At 39.7% G+C, this 13,300-nt stretch overlaps 1 protein-coding gene across 1 annotated transcript in view; it reads right to left on the minus strand.

The window, feature by feature from the left end:
* JARID2 (jumonji and AT-rich interaction domain containing 2) overlaps positions 1 to 13,300 on the minus strand; it is a gene marked incomplete at both ends in the record, with an annotated part of 201,405 nt that overhangs the window by 34,661 nt on the left and 153,444 nt on the right. Inside the window, 2 exons of the mRNA XM_079533628.1 lie at positions 395 to 624; positions 10,856 to 11,032. Coding sequence (XP_079389754.1) covers positions 395 to 624; positions 10,856 to 11,032 — 407 coding nt within the window. The remainder of the gene's footprint in view (positions 1 to 394; positions 625 to 10,855; positions 11,033 to 13,300) is intronic.

A 13,300-nucleotide genomic window follows, 5' to 3' on the forward strand; every position in this document is an offset into this window, starting at 1 on the left:
GTAAACCTCAAAGATAATCCAAGCAGACCAGCTGTACACTAAAGGAATTCATTTCCACCACGTGCTGCCAGCCTTGGCACTTTCAGCTGAGGAGCCAACAAAAGTATCAATCAGAAAGGCTTAAAGTGATGTGAACTTTTAGCTTTCATATCTACACTCTATATAATATAGAGAGAGTTGTAAAGCATACTTTGAACAACTTCATACATACATAATACTTTTCTTTTTTCCTTTCTCTTTTTCTCTCTCTTCCACTAAAAATTAACTCCCCGCTGTCTTCAGAGCACGCTTTGAAGGACGGCAATGTTCCCTCTGTGCCATGCAGTGAAAAATGAAGCTAGCACCTTAAAAATCCGTGTTTCCCTTGTGTCCACAGTACAGTATAATTCATTACCTGTTTTCTTAAGTCCTGAGCCGATCTATGAAGAGTGTGGTGGTTGTTAGCAGGGAGCCCTTTCGTAGAGGAGCCAGTGTTTGTAGTAGGATGGTGATTAGCAGCAGCCTGGTCTTTTCGGCTCTCAGCCTTATGTTCGCTGTTCTTCTCCTTCCCTGGTGTGGCCTCTTTGCTTTTGTGTTTCTGGGCAGGTTCTTTCTCCTTCAATGATTTGCTGGATCCATTGAAAACTGAGAAGAGGGGAAAAAAATGAGAGTGTTAAAGAAAAAAGAAGTGCATACAAGATGAAACTCTTCATTCAAAACAACCCAACCTTCTTTGTTGTCAGTGTTGGATATTTAGTGAGTGTTCTATTCTAGCTAACGTAAAAGCAACACAGAAATAGAAATACAATTTTGCATATTTACCTACAAGAACAGGTTTACCAAAGCTAGCTATTTCCTTTGATTATCAAAGTACCCAAATTAAAACATATAAGGTAAGTTACTATTTTGATTGACCTAAATATAGACTTATACTTTTGATTCTTATTTATGACAGTTTTAATCAACTTCTTGCTGTGGCAGTGAGGAAGTGCTGAATGTAACATAAACAGAAAGAGGATTTATTTTTACTTTAACAAGGAAAAGAAACGGTCCATGAAAAAGCACGTTTAGCAGACAAGCTGCAAATAGAGAAAGGTACTTCTACAAATAAAGAAAAAAAATAACTTGGAACACATCATATGAAGTAATACAAGGAACTAAGCTGAGTATCCTAACCTTTTGTTGAAACTAAGGTATAAGAAAGAACAAGAAACCATATTTTTTACACAATAAACATCATGAAAATATATACAATCATATCTCCAAAAGTTTTGTTCCTCTCCCTCTGCTAAATTATTTAGGGATATACGTTCATCTTCCACTGTCAGGGATCATCAAAAGCTGAGATTTAAAAACACAAAACAAAAGCCAACAATCCTTCTGTCTGTTTGCTAATCAAAAAATGCAGTAAATATGTGCTGCTTGCTCATCAGGGAAACACTTGCCAGAGGTCTGTGAGGTTTGTGATCCAACATCCACAATGGCAAGTGATCTCCTGACTTCTCCACTCATCCCCTCTTGTTTTTCACTCATCTATTTTGACCTTGCTTAGGAAAGGATGTAAATAAGAAAATTCACAAATACTTAAGGGCACAAATACCTAAGAATACTAAGTATTGCACACAACATGCTCTACCTGTTTGGGAACATTAACAGAATGAATTAAGACATTGTTTTCTTGGGAAATGAAAGCCTCAGTTAGTCAGTAAGTATGAGATACCAATGACACACTCCTTTTTATCTAAATTGCAAAGCTTGGCCGTGTCTACAGGTATCTTGTGGTATTACAGGAGCAGCAGCAGTAACAGTAATTTAAGCAAGCAAAAATCCTGCTGGACACAGGAAGGTGCACCTAAGCTGCTACTGAGGTGCATCTAAGCTGCTTCAGCTACCTTGCAACCTTCCCACCGTGCCTCCAAGAGGCAGAAATTCCAGCAAGTTATCAACAGAATTGTTGTTCAGGTCACTTATCACATTCAGGCGGTGGTAAGCATTACAGCAGGTGACATTAAAACAAAACAAAACACAAAAACCCCATCACCTGCAAGCACAAGTCTACATCGTTCCACTTCCCCCATCCCTCTCTGTAGGGAATGAGAGCAACCCCATCAGCAGCCAACTCACCACCAATTCCCCCACGGCATCGGCTCTGCTGAGCTCAGGAGCAACTGGCGCTGCCCCAGACATCCGAGGACTTGTCTGTGATTCCAGTGAAACTCTCATAACCTCTCTGTCTCATTTCCAGTGATGGAACTGACAATAATTGCCAACCCCTCTCGGGGGGTTCACGGCAATACATTTATCCTCCTTTGTGAGGAGTTCTCACATCAGAAGGAAGGCGCTACGAACGTGCAAAGTGCGACTGTTTATTTGTAATAGGGCACAGCACAAACAAATGACGGCAGCTTTGTTAATACGTATTTCAATCACTGCGAGTGATACTTTCCTTCGGAAGGAACAAATTTTGTGTATACACATCTGCCCATACGGAAACGTTCAGAGAAATCAGTCTTCTGTATTCGGTTGCCGCTTTATAACTGAAAATTACTGCAACAGAAAACACGGCCAAAAAGCCAAACTGTGCACTTTTATGGTTCACAAAAAAAAAACAACCCAAACCCGGCGAACATGAGACAAGGTATATTTTATATGCAGCAGCTCATTAATTTTAAGTGTCGTGGGAACCCTGCCAGTTTTACCCTCTGAGTAATTATCTTTTGTCTTAATTTGTAAGATTCTTGAAAGGGGGAAGAGAGAAATGGGGGAGAAAAGATGTTCGCTCTCACAGGAAAAGCTTAAAAAGCTTAAACCCTGAGAACATTAAAATAAGGGCAAGATGTAGATGCAAAACAGCCCTTGCCATGCTGCCTCTATTTGAAGAATAGATGGCATTCGTTTCTAAAAAAAGCAGTATTTGTTTCTTTGAGTGCTTGCAATACTGCTATAAGCAGACAGGTGTAAAAATCTTCCTGAAAATGAGGTCTGCCAAATTCATAGTCATGTTATGTGAAAAACAATCAAAGAGCTCCTCTGATTAATTACAAAAAAATATTACCAGTCAAGCATTCAAGATAATGCATATATACATATATATATCCCCTAGACCATGATTTCACTCCCATCTCAATAAAACAAATGCAGAATTAAGTTATTTTGACTTACAAAGCAAGATACCTGGCCCAAATAGTTAGCTAGACAGCCCCAGTAAGACAGAAAAGATGAAATCACCAGGGAAAGAATACCAAAAAGTGCCCCATGAAGCATCACCATTGAAAAGTAACTGATAAAAGTAACTGTTAATAAGAATGAAAAATCCCCTTCTCAAAAGGAAACAAAAAAAAAAGCCATCTACCAACAACTCTGCATGAAATATCACTGAGCCCAAATCTGCTTCAAGAATAAAACGATTATTAATTCTTTTGTGTCTTCTTACACAGCAAACTGCATTTCCCTTGAGGTCTGCCAGCCCTTCAATATTTCTGAGACATTTAGTAAAGCAGGAAAGATGCACCCTAAATTTTACTGAGCTCAAATATAAATGTGCTACAACTACAGTCTTCCATCCTAGATATAACTCTGACATGCACAATATCCAGCATTCAGCTCCCAGTTACATTTTCTCCTTCTGAAAGAGCAGTCAATAAAGGTTTCATCCTTGAAGCAATAATTTCATTTATAAAAAATAATTAAAAAAAAGGAAAAACAGACAAAACCAATCTACAACCCACACCAGCAATAAAACTCATACTGTGAAAGGAGAGATCTTTTGGAATCTTGAATCACCATCATTTTATTCTACCTTAACCAGTTCCATATTTCCAGAACAGCTTTTTATTAAAGACATGAGCACCACAAACAAATGATGAAAAATACTACCAAACTGTAAGCGTTGAGAAGCTTCAAATACAACAAGAGTATATCATTTTAACCATACTTACCTACATGTTCATTGCAAAATGCTGCTTCCTCTGAAGTAATCATTATTATTATTAAGCTGATTCAATACGAGTCCCATAGTGAAATTCTTGTGGGCCTTTTGGTTAGCAGTGATGATCAAACACAAAGAAACTGAACCACTACATTCAAAACTTGCAAGCACTGGGGTTTTTTCAAACCACTGATATGATTTATGGCAGCTGAACAAAACCTTATGGCAAGCATGATCCCTGGTGGATGAAGCACAGTTCCCTCTGCATCAGGGGAGCTGGACTCTGGGCACTAATAATCAAACAGGATCCCATCCAGGGATTTCAAGGTATCTTTATTTGAAGTCACGATAAAGAATCCCTGCACCGGTCAATGCAAACTGTGCCTGTAACTAGGTGCAGCTATAATGATGGCTAAGAAAAAGTTTGACCATGTAAAGCCACAGACATGCTCGATTACTGCAGATTAACTTGGCATTTACTAAGGGAACTGACATCTCACTAAGCAATAAACACGTATTGTATTTTCAGCATTTTTCTGAAGCATCCACCGAAATAAATACACGCACATAAAATACACAATATAAAATATTTTATAGGCTATACTCAGCCATCTACTCAAAGTCCATTCACAGTATGCACAATAATCATGCTTTCACTATTCAAACAGCAGAGCTACTGCTGAGTTCAGTCAACTGCCTGCTCTACGGGCAAAGCTTTCTCTCACAAACCCTCCTTGAGCTGATTCCTGTACCAGATACTCCTACTGTAAGTTTCTCCATTAGCCTAAGCATAAGGAAGAGCCGAGCACTGATATATGACCATTGTATGTTTGTGTTCTGGAAAATAAAGGCAAGGATCATATACATACACTGTACATAGCATAGATTGTGCTGCGTAAAGCAAGTGATTGAGCATTCATAAAACTGTCCAAAACAAAGAGGGAAGAGTGAAAGGGAAAAGTTTTGTTTTTAGAAGGAGAAGAGGGAGCCCTGCCAATTTTGTGAACCCGAGCCAGCTATTCCAATGCAAACCTCATGTTGTTACACAGATCATGTTTGAGAAGAGATGTAATATTAATCAACTTTCTGGCATTAAGTATCCGTTACTGTACAAAAACATTCTTGCTCTGGCTTTAATTCAGTTTTAAGTCACTGTGAAAACATTTATGTGGCTCTCGAACTGCCTTAAAGGACCCAGGCAATAATTCTTTTCTCCTCCCGCAGGAACTAAAACAGTGTTCTACTTCCATAAAACAGAATATTTTAATGCTGTCAATTGTTTTCCCTGAGCGTTGGGTCTATAAACCACTTCCAGAGATAGGAACTGTCTTCCTCAAGCAACACCTATATACTTATGGGCAATGGCAAAAGCATATTTCAGGAGAAGGACATCACAGCACTGCTGGTGCTACATGGTCTGAAAACACACGGCACAGCTGTTTCAGCACTTCTCAAGCCCTAACCCCATTTGTGGGCGGACAACTCGGCGATGAAATTTCCCTAGCTGTACGCAACCAGAAGACAAGCAGGAGAACTGGGGCTGATGGCACGGCGCTCCCTTTTGCCGCTATCAGTAACGTAGCTCGATGCTCTTCACAGGCAGGAACACGCTGGCTACTGCAAGGAGGATTATTGGTATGAGACACCACGCCACCATTTGCAAAAATTCAATCCCAAGTGTCTCATCTTAGCACAGATTCATTACTCTCACCTAACCATTATGACACAAACAACATCGAAAGGGCCACTCGCTAAGCAGCAAGTCCATACAAGAAGTGCCTATCTGTTATCACAAGTCTCTCACCAGGCTAACAACCCAATTTTTTTTGAGTAACATCCAGCTCCCCTATTCTTCTCCATAGGTCATACATCTAGCTACTGAAAATCCGCAAATCCCCAAATGTGTTGTTTCTGATTTGCATTTTTAAATATGTAAATTACTGTAAAACGGGTAATTTTCATGTTACATATTTTTGCAGAAAAATTAAATGTGCAAAATGTTTATTGCAACAATTACTGGTTCTATGGTATTTCAACAAAAGGCAGTAAATCATCAAAATAATTGCCTACCCATTAACTATTGTAGCACTGCGCCTGAAATTTTCTCATTCTGCATTTTAGCTGGATGCAGAGAATATTTTTCTTCCAAATGTTTACCTCCATGGGAGTAATTTTGCTGAAGAGTCTAAGACTCTGTCTTACGTACTCACCTACAGATATCTAATTTAGGGTTTTTCTGTTTGGTTGGTTGGGTTTTAATGCGTGTTGTTTTTTTTTAAAACAATAATGTATGTAAAAGATCTACCACTTACACCAAAGATGTACAAACAGTGCATTGAACTATATCCTGAAATAAGAAAAAAATAGTATCTGTGATTTTTCCAGCATCGTCTTTGCTATTGCACATGTAAGGAAATTACTCTGCTAAATTATCCATTGCAAATTGAGAACTGAAACATTCTCCAGCATTTTTGGTAAGCGAGGAAGACAGCGCTAAAATGGAGTATAATATTTCTAGTGATGCCTGCTTACTGTGCACTACTGCCAGATCTGTTTTGAAATCTGAGCCTAAGAAAAAAAGGCATCTTTACAGTTTTCCCCCCCGCTCATTTCAGGCACAAGGCACGCAGACCAGTAACAAAACACACCACAGATCAGTAATCGCTTCTGACACAGTTGGCCTTCTGACACACTAAAATCTCGCTTGCCCTGGATAAACAAGACTCATTCACAAAGAGGTCTGGTTACAGACAGTGATGACTAACACTGTTTTCCTAAGTACAAGAAGAATTTAAATAATACAACCATAAAATCATAGAATATCTCCTGAGGAGGAGACCCACAAGGACAACCAGCTTTGAGCTATGACCACTGCCCTGGGCAGTCTGTTCCAGGGTCTGACCACCCTCTGGTGAAGAACCCCCAACCTGACCCCCCCTCCCCCCCAGGTCAGGGGAGTCAGTAAGCTGGCTCAAATGCATACTTTTCTCAACCTTTGAAATTCCCTACAGCTGCCAAAAATACCAAATCCTGCAATCAACTTACTTGAGGATTTTTATTTTAGGAACTGTAACCTTTAGACAAAGTTGTCTACTCAACTGGTGCCGCAGATGTTGCTCCGTTGCTCCTCCTGAGGCCCATCTCCAGTTCACAAGCCCTTCCCACTCCTTTCAAGTGGAGCAATGCCTATCCCTTTTGCTCTTTTGATGGGATTGATAACCCAACAAATCCCCAAGCGTATCTTCCAGCTCCACTTCCCAGACTGCCTAACAAAACACTTGGCACCTGCAAACATTTTCCTTCAGGAGCCTGGGGAGAAAACCTTCTGCTGTGCCACAGAGCAAAATCAAAGCAGGATTTATTTAGTCATAAGGAATTCAGAGAACTAGTTTTAAAGTCATAGGGAGCCACGTCTACCCTCTTACCTACACTTGGAATTTCCTCTGAGCTGCAGGGATTTGCAGCTCAGCCATGGTACCCCACGCCCCAGGGAACTGAAGCGTAGCTCATTTGCTGAGAACCTGCTTTCCCTGCAGGTTAGTTAGCAGAAGATTAATTTTCTAATAGATCAACGACTTCCCATCTCCTCCTCCATGCTGGCAAGATGCCTCATCATCCAGGCTGTGGTTGAGAAATTTCTCCCCACACCTGGCAGCCATACTGAAGAAAAAATACATTAAGCCAATGCAGCTGCCTGGGTTCTTCCATCAAATTCCTAGCATACAGAACTGTGAGCTAGGCTCAGATGGACCGATGGTTCTTTGAGATGGGTACAAAAGGCAAGCTGGGAATGAACATCTGAGCAGCATACAGGAATGCTGTGACTGGGCGTCTTGGCTCTAAATACAAGGAATTATAGGGGTTCCTAACACCCACACTCAAGAGGCAACTACAGCAATCACTGGTACTACTGTTTTATCTGCTGCAATATGCACCACATCATTCCTAATTTTCCATATGTTGATTTTGAAATTCACCACAAACTTAGGAGGTTTTAAGTTAAAAGGGAACTACGTGCTTTAAAAAGACATGCATCCTTGACATGCTTTCCATAAAGCTCTTCTAATATCACTTCAATATACTGAAACAGTAAGATGGATTTATCTCTTCCAATTAAATGCTCATATGGTTTCTTAGCTGAGAAACTAGCCTTTTGAAGTCTGCAGCTATATGAAAACCAAGTGATTCAGCTGATTACTTTCTGGCCTCTCACCATTTTAACCCTGCAAGAAATCCTAACTCAATTAAAATCATTCTGGTTAGGACCAAAATTGCACACTGAGTTTTAGAAAGCTTCCAAAACATTCTCCTCCTCCCCAAAAGACACGGACAAATAAAGACACAAACTTTTGCTAATGTTATTGCTGAATTTGACAGAACAGTTACTGATGGTTTTTAGAGTACAAGAATAGAGGACCTCCTGGGGTCTTCTCTGACCTGAATTAATCTATGACATCTAGCTTAAATCTATAAGCAAGCAATAAACACATTTCATTCTACATTACAAGAGAACAAAAACTGAATGTTTGTAGCCAATGCTCTCTCCTTGTCTTATTGAGAAATGCTTACTGTAGTTTTAAGCAAGGTGAAAAAGACAGCTGTGAGAAGAGCAAGCCAACAGCTAGGTGTAAAACCACTCACAGCATGAGAGAGATCTTCCCAGAACTAATACAAGTTTCTAGCCAAGGCAGAAACTACCAGCAATGTCATCCAAGCCTTAATCTGCTAACTTATCTTAACAAATGTCAGACCTGGCCTAATCAGTTGAATTTGGCAATGACATGAAACCAATTTTTAAGAGCGCAGCTCTAGCAATTTCCCTTGTGGCAACTGCTGTAGTATCTTAAAAAACCGTTTAACTGCAATGCTATCATTGCCTGCAGTAATATATTGCATGAAAGAAGTCTTGCATGTTGCTACATACTCCTTTTCCAGATGACCATGTGTGTAGTGGTTAAAAATTTATCTTGCCAAGAATTTTACACTGCTTTTTAATGGTTAGATACAAGTACACCACATTAGAAATGCTAAGAAAGGTGGAAGAAACAGCACAGTAGCAATCTGATTCTTGAAATAAACCTAAATAATAAGCTTGGAAGGTGTCAAGTTAGTTCAGCTAATTACTCAAACTTGTGCAGCAAGCTATGCCATGTGTTACATTGGCTTCTTACTCACACTTCGGCAATTTCGATTTAGTTGGCTGTCCAAAAGGTGGCTCAACGGGCTAGTCTGGTGTGTAACCCCAGTAACATCCCCTATTGGTGTCAGAAGAGGATGTTGACAAATGACTTCACCCAGGAAAGTTGTTCTGGCTCTGGTTTAGCAGAATTCAATCATTTGACACTGCCTAATGACATTAATCAAGCTGTGAACCTTTGTTGTTGTATGTCATAGCAAATCCTTAGCATTTTCAGGTCCAAAGTACTTAACTACGCACTGGACATTAAAAACAAAAGACTTTAATTCATTAAAAATAGACTCTCACGCTAGATTAAGTTCATTTGGTGCACCCGCCCCTGCTCTGCATTTGTGTGTGGTCTCATTTAAAAGAGACACACACATCAACCAGAACCCACTTTATTCACTGGAAACAAAAATACTATTGGCTGTCAACCAAAATAACAGACACTGAAAAATGGGAATACCCCCGGGTAAGGAGATATTAATTAAAAAATAAAAAGAAGAAGAAGAATGAAAAAAAGAAATAAGGAAATGACAATGATGAAGAAGCAGCAGCAGCTGCCTTCTCTGGGAATTCCTGTTTCATCACCTTTGTCAAAACATCTCACGTTGTCTCCTATGTATTTTATAAAGGTCTTTTGCACATGTATTAAAGTAGCAGCTTCACCTATGCTCAGTCTGATCTACATTGATGAAGATTATGAATCCATTAGATGGCTCATTAAGTTTGCCTTTACTTACCCCCAATTAAGATTTCAGGTGTCTCTGGTTCTGAGCTAATTTCAAAGTGGCTGCCATCTGGGACATCCTCAAGGAACATGATCAGCTCCTTTTGTAACAATATATCCTATTTAAAATGGTAAGGCAGCAGTTCTTTTTACGTGCAACCTCATTTTTTATATGCAGAAATTTGTGGCTGTTATTTTGTTTGTTTTACATAAAAATCAATCCAAAGTGCAAAGTTTTGATCCATAGCTTTTAGAACATTAAAGCACCTGCCTACAGATGACAGCTGAAATACTATTAGGTGTAACATCCTTTTCCACTCTGCAAAACAGTCCACAAACAGTGAGTATTTGAGGCAGTATGAACAATAAAAAAGCAGATTCAGACATCGTCTTGAAAAATAATCTGGTTTATATAACGAGGGCTTTCTTTACAGAAAATTTCTTTTTGAAAAGCAGAGATGAGGACCAAGATAATGAAGTAATTGGGATCAATTCATCTCTTCTTCAGAGCACAGAGTAGCAGGAAAGAAGGAAAAAAAAGAAGGCACAGGTCACAACCATCTCTTAAAAAGTAACCTGTAGAAAAACCTTTCTTTCCATACTGCTGCTGAGAAGGAAGGTGAACAAGCAGTCACCAGAAGGAAAGGTTTTGAAGGTAAAATTAATACTGAGGAAGGGAAAAGGGAGCACAGAATCCATTTTGAAAAGACATCAGGCAAACAGGGCATAGACTTGTTATGATACAATAGCTCTTGCAAGAGGTGGAAGCACTCAGAAAGTACTCAGCACGGCTTTTAGGCCTGCCATTTTACACTAGGTGATGCTGTGACACACACTGATCCGTTTATCAAGACACGATAGGAGGACACTGTGACAGAAAGTTCTTGTAATGAATGCCGTTTTTGTTGATCTGCAAAGAAATAACTGAAGAGATAACTTTAAGAAAAACCTGCCAACAGCAATGCAGTCCCTTTACCGACTACAACTGTGGTATCAATATCAATCAAATCAATGGAGAACAGCACCATTTAGAACCTACCTTGCCCATTTGGAACTTGTTTATGCGTCTTTCCTTTCCTGGGGGTTGACTGGCATGATGATGAAGCATTGTTTGTGGCTGTTTTTGTGTCCTCTGTCTCCTCCTCTTCCTCTTCTTCATCCTCGTCATCCTGAGAGCTTCCAAAATATACCATGTTGCTGGGCAGGGCTGGAGAACCTGATCATTAGAAATAAATGGCTCATTAGCATCATTGCATTCACTTACTGAACCATGCTCGATCATACTGTACTTGAGTGCTATGCACAGCAAGATAGAGGGACCCAGAGATGAAATGTCACAGTAGCACATGACTAACTGGAGACTTTTTTTTTATTTATTTGCTTCTACCAGCAGAATACATATGTGCTTGAAAAGCAGGTTTCTTCCCCTTCAAAAAAGCACATTCTATTCATACTTTGGACAAGCAGTCTTGCTACAAGTCCTAACTAATAGGTGTATTCAGAAAAGACTAATGTGCATGCTCAATTTCAAGTGCAGGTTTAAGTGCCTCACTGAAGTCGTAATGTATGAAGCAGAAGTTTACTGCCCTTCCAAAAAGAAGAAAAAAAGAAGCATTTACAAACCAGCCTGCACCCCAGTAATATTTTTAGGTTCCTAGTACCATAAAATGTTAGCATTTAAACTTTACAGTGCTTTGTAGTCCTCTACTATTGCGCACAATGCTTTGCAATGAGAAGTTTGAATTTGCCTTGCACGTCCCTAGCAAAGGACAGAAAACAGGGAAGGTCTCTTGATTTCCACCGTGCTCCTCATGAGGATCTTGCCTCTCACCTCTCTCTTACTTCACATGTTTCCTCTAGCACACCTTGTTTGTGCAAAAAGACACATCGCTCAATTCAGCGAGAAATAAGCGAGGATCCACAAGTCTAACAATAACACAGGACAGTAATTTAAATCTACCTTGTGCACAAAATTGCATGTTGTGCAAGCGTACAGGCTTCCCAGAATTGCACTAGGACACATAATGTGACTTACGACACTCTATTTTAAAATGCATAAAGTCTATCAACAACCAACAAATACTTTCCTTTATCCCAGATGTCAGTGAGCTCTTCCAGGCAGGGCAGGCACCCTAGGGGCCTCTTATTTACTCACAGAAAGACTTTTTTTTTTTTTTTTTTTTTTTTTTTTAATTGAGAATGGGAAGAAATAGAAAATCTATAGAAGTGTAGGAGGACTCATCACTTCAAATTCCCCTGTAACTAAAGACAAAGGAAAAAGACAGCTGGGTACAGACTAACGCAAGGTAGTGACTATTTGCCTGACGCATCCTTAGCAATCACTTTTGGCTTGAAGCTCTTTCAAACAGCAATTCTGTGTTTTGTTTGGTTTCAAATGGTTGGTGTTGCCACTGCCAACAGCTAACCGAATTAACCCACTGGAACATCTGCTTCAAATAAATAAGAGGAAAGACCCAAGGAAGGATGGAACATGCAGAGCTGCAGAGGGACACACAGTGGCTATTTCAAGGGGATCATACCTGGCATTCACAGAAATGGGGCACTGCTATCCACAAGGCAGAGCTAATAGCAGTAAAGCCACATGGATATTGATCACAAGTGAAGACCTCTGCTCTCAATCCCTATACTAGACTCTATAGGACTGAGTTTTAATCTCAGCAGCAACTCACTAAAGGACTACAAGGCAGTCGCACTGGGGTGGTGCTGCCTGAAAAATAAATTGTCCTTCCTCCATGTAAGTAGCCAGGTCTGTGATGCAGATTCAGAAGTTACCAGCTTTGCAAGTTCGTGTTGTTCATCAGTTGTAATCAGGATCCGATGTCTGACGCTACCAACACAGTGAGACATCAACAAGCAACAGCAATAAAAGTTCCTGTGAGGATCTCTCAAAATTAGGTTCAAACACAGACCAAAATCTATTATAATTAGATATATAAATACTTTCAGAAATTGCATCCTCCTGAAACACTTCAATGGGAGACACTGTCTATTCTGTTGTCTTTTCTAAAACTTCCCTAAGCCTCTTTGGACAGCTGCTTTCAACAGCAACCAGTAAAAAAAATTATCATCTGCAACACAAATGTTTTGTTACAACAGCAATCTTCATTCTTCTTTTATTTCGTTTTGGGAAGGTAGAGAATAAAGTACAGTACTACGTGATTCTGCTTAGAAAGGTCTAACCCAATCCGTGTAGGAGATGGAAACTTTACCTAGCTCCTGATATTCAATTGTTGCAATCTCAGCACATACATCTTCAGCTAGAATGATATTTTTTAATTCTTTCCAATCAAGAACTGTGAACAACAATGGCTAAACTACATTCCTTGGACAGCTGGGACTGTTTGGAGAGAACATTTGCAGAGAAATTAGACTAGCAACGTCCAGTAACACCAGAGAGCCCTGCTAGTCTTCATTTTACTGATCTAAGCACTCTGCAATATGAGACCTCAGAAAAGCTGCTGTT

This window comes from Tetrao urogallus, assembly GCF_951394365.1.
Source record: "Tetrao urogallus genome assembly, chromosome: 3".
Classification (NCBI taxonomy): Eukaryota; Metazoa; Chordata; class Aves; order Galliformes; family Phasianidae; genus Tetrao; species Tetrao urogallus.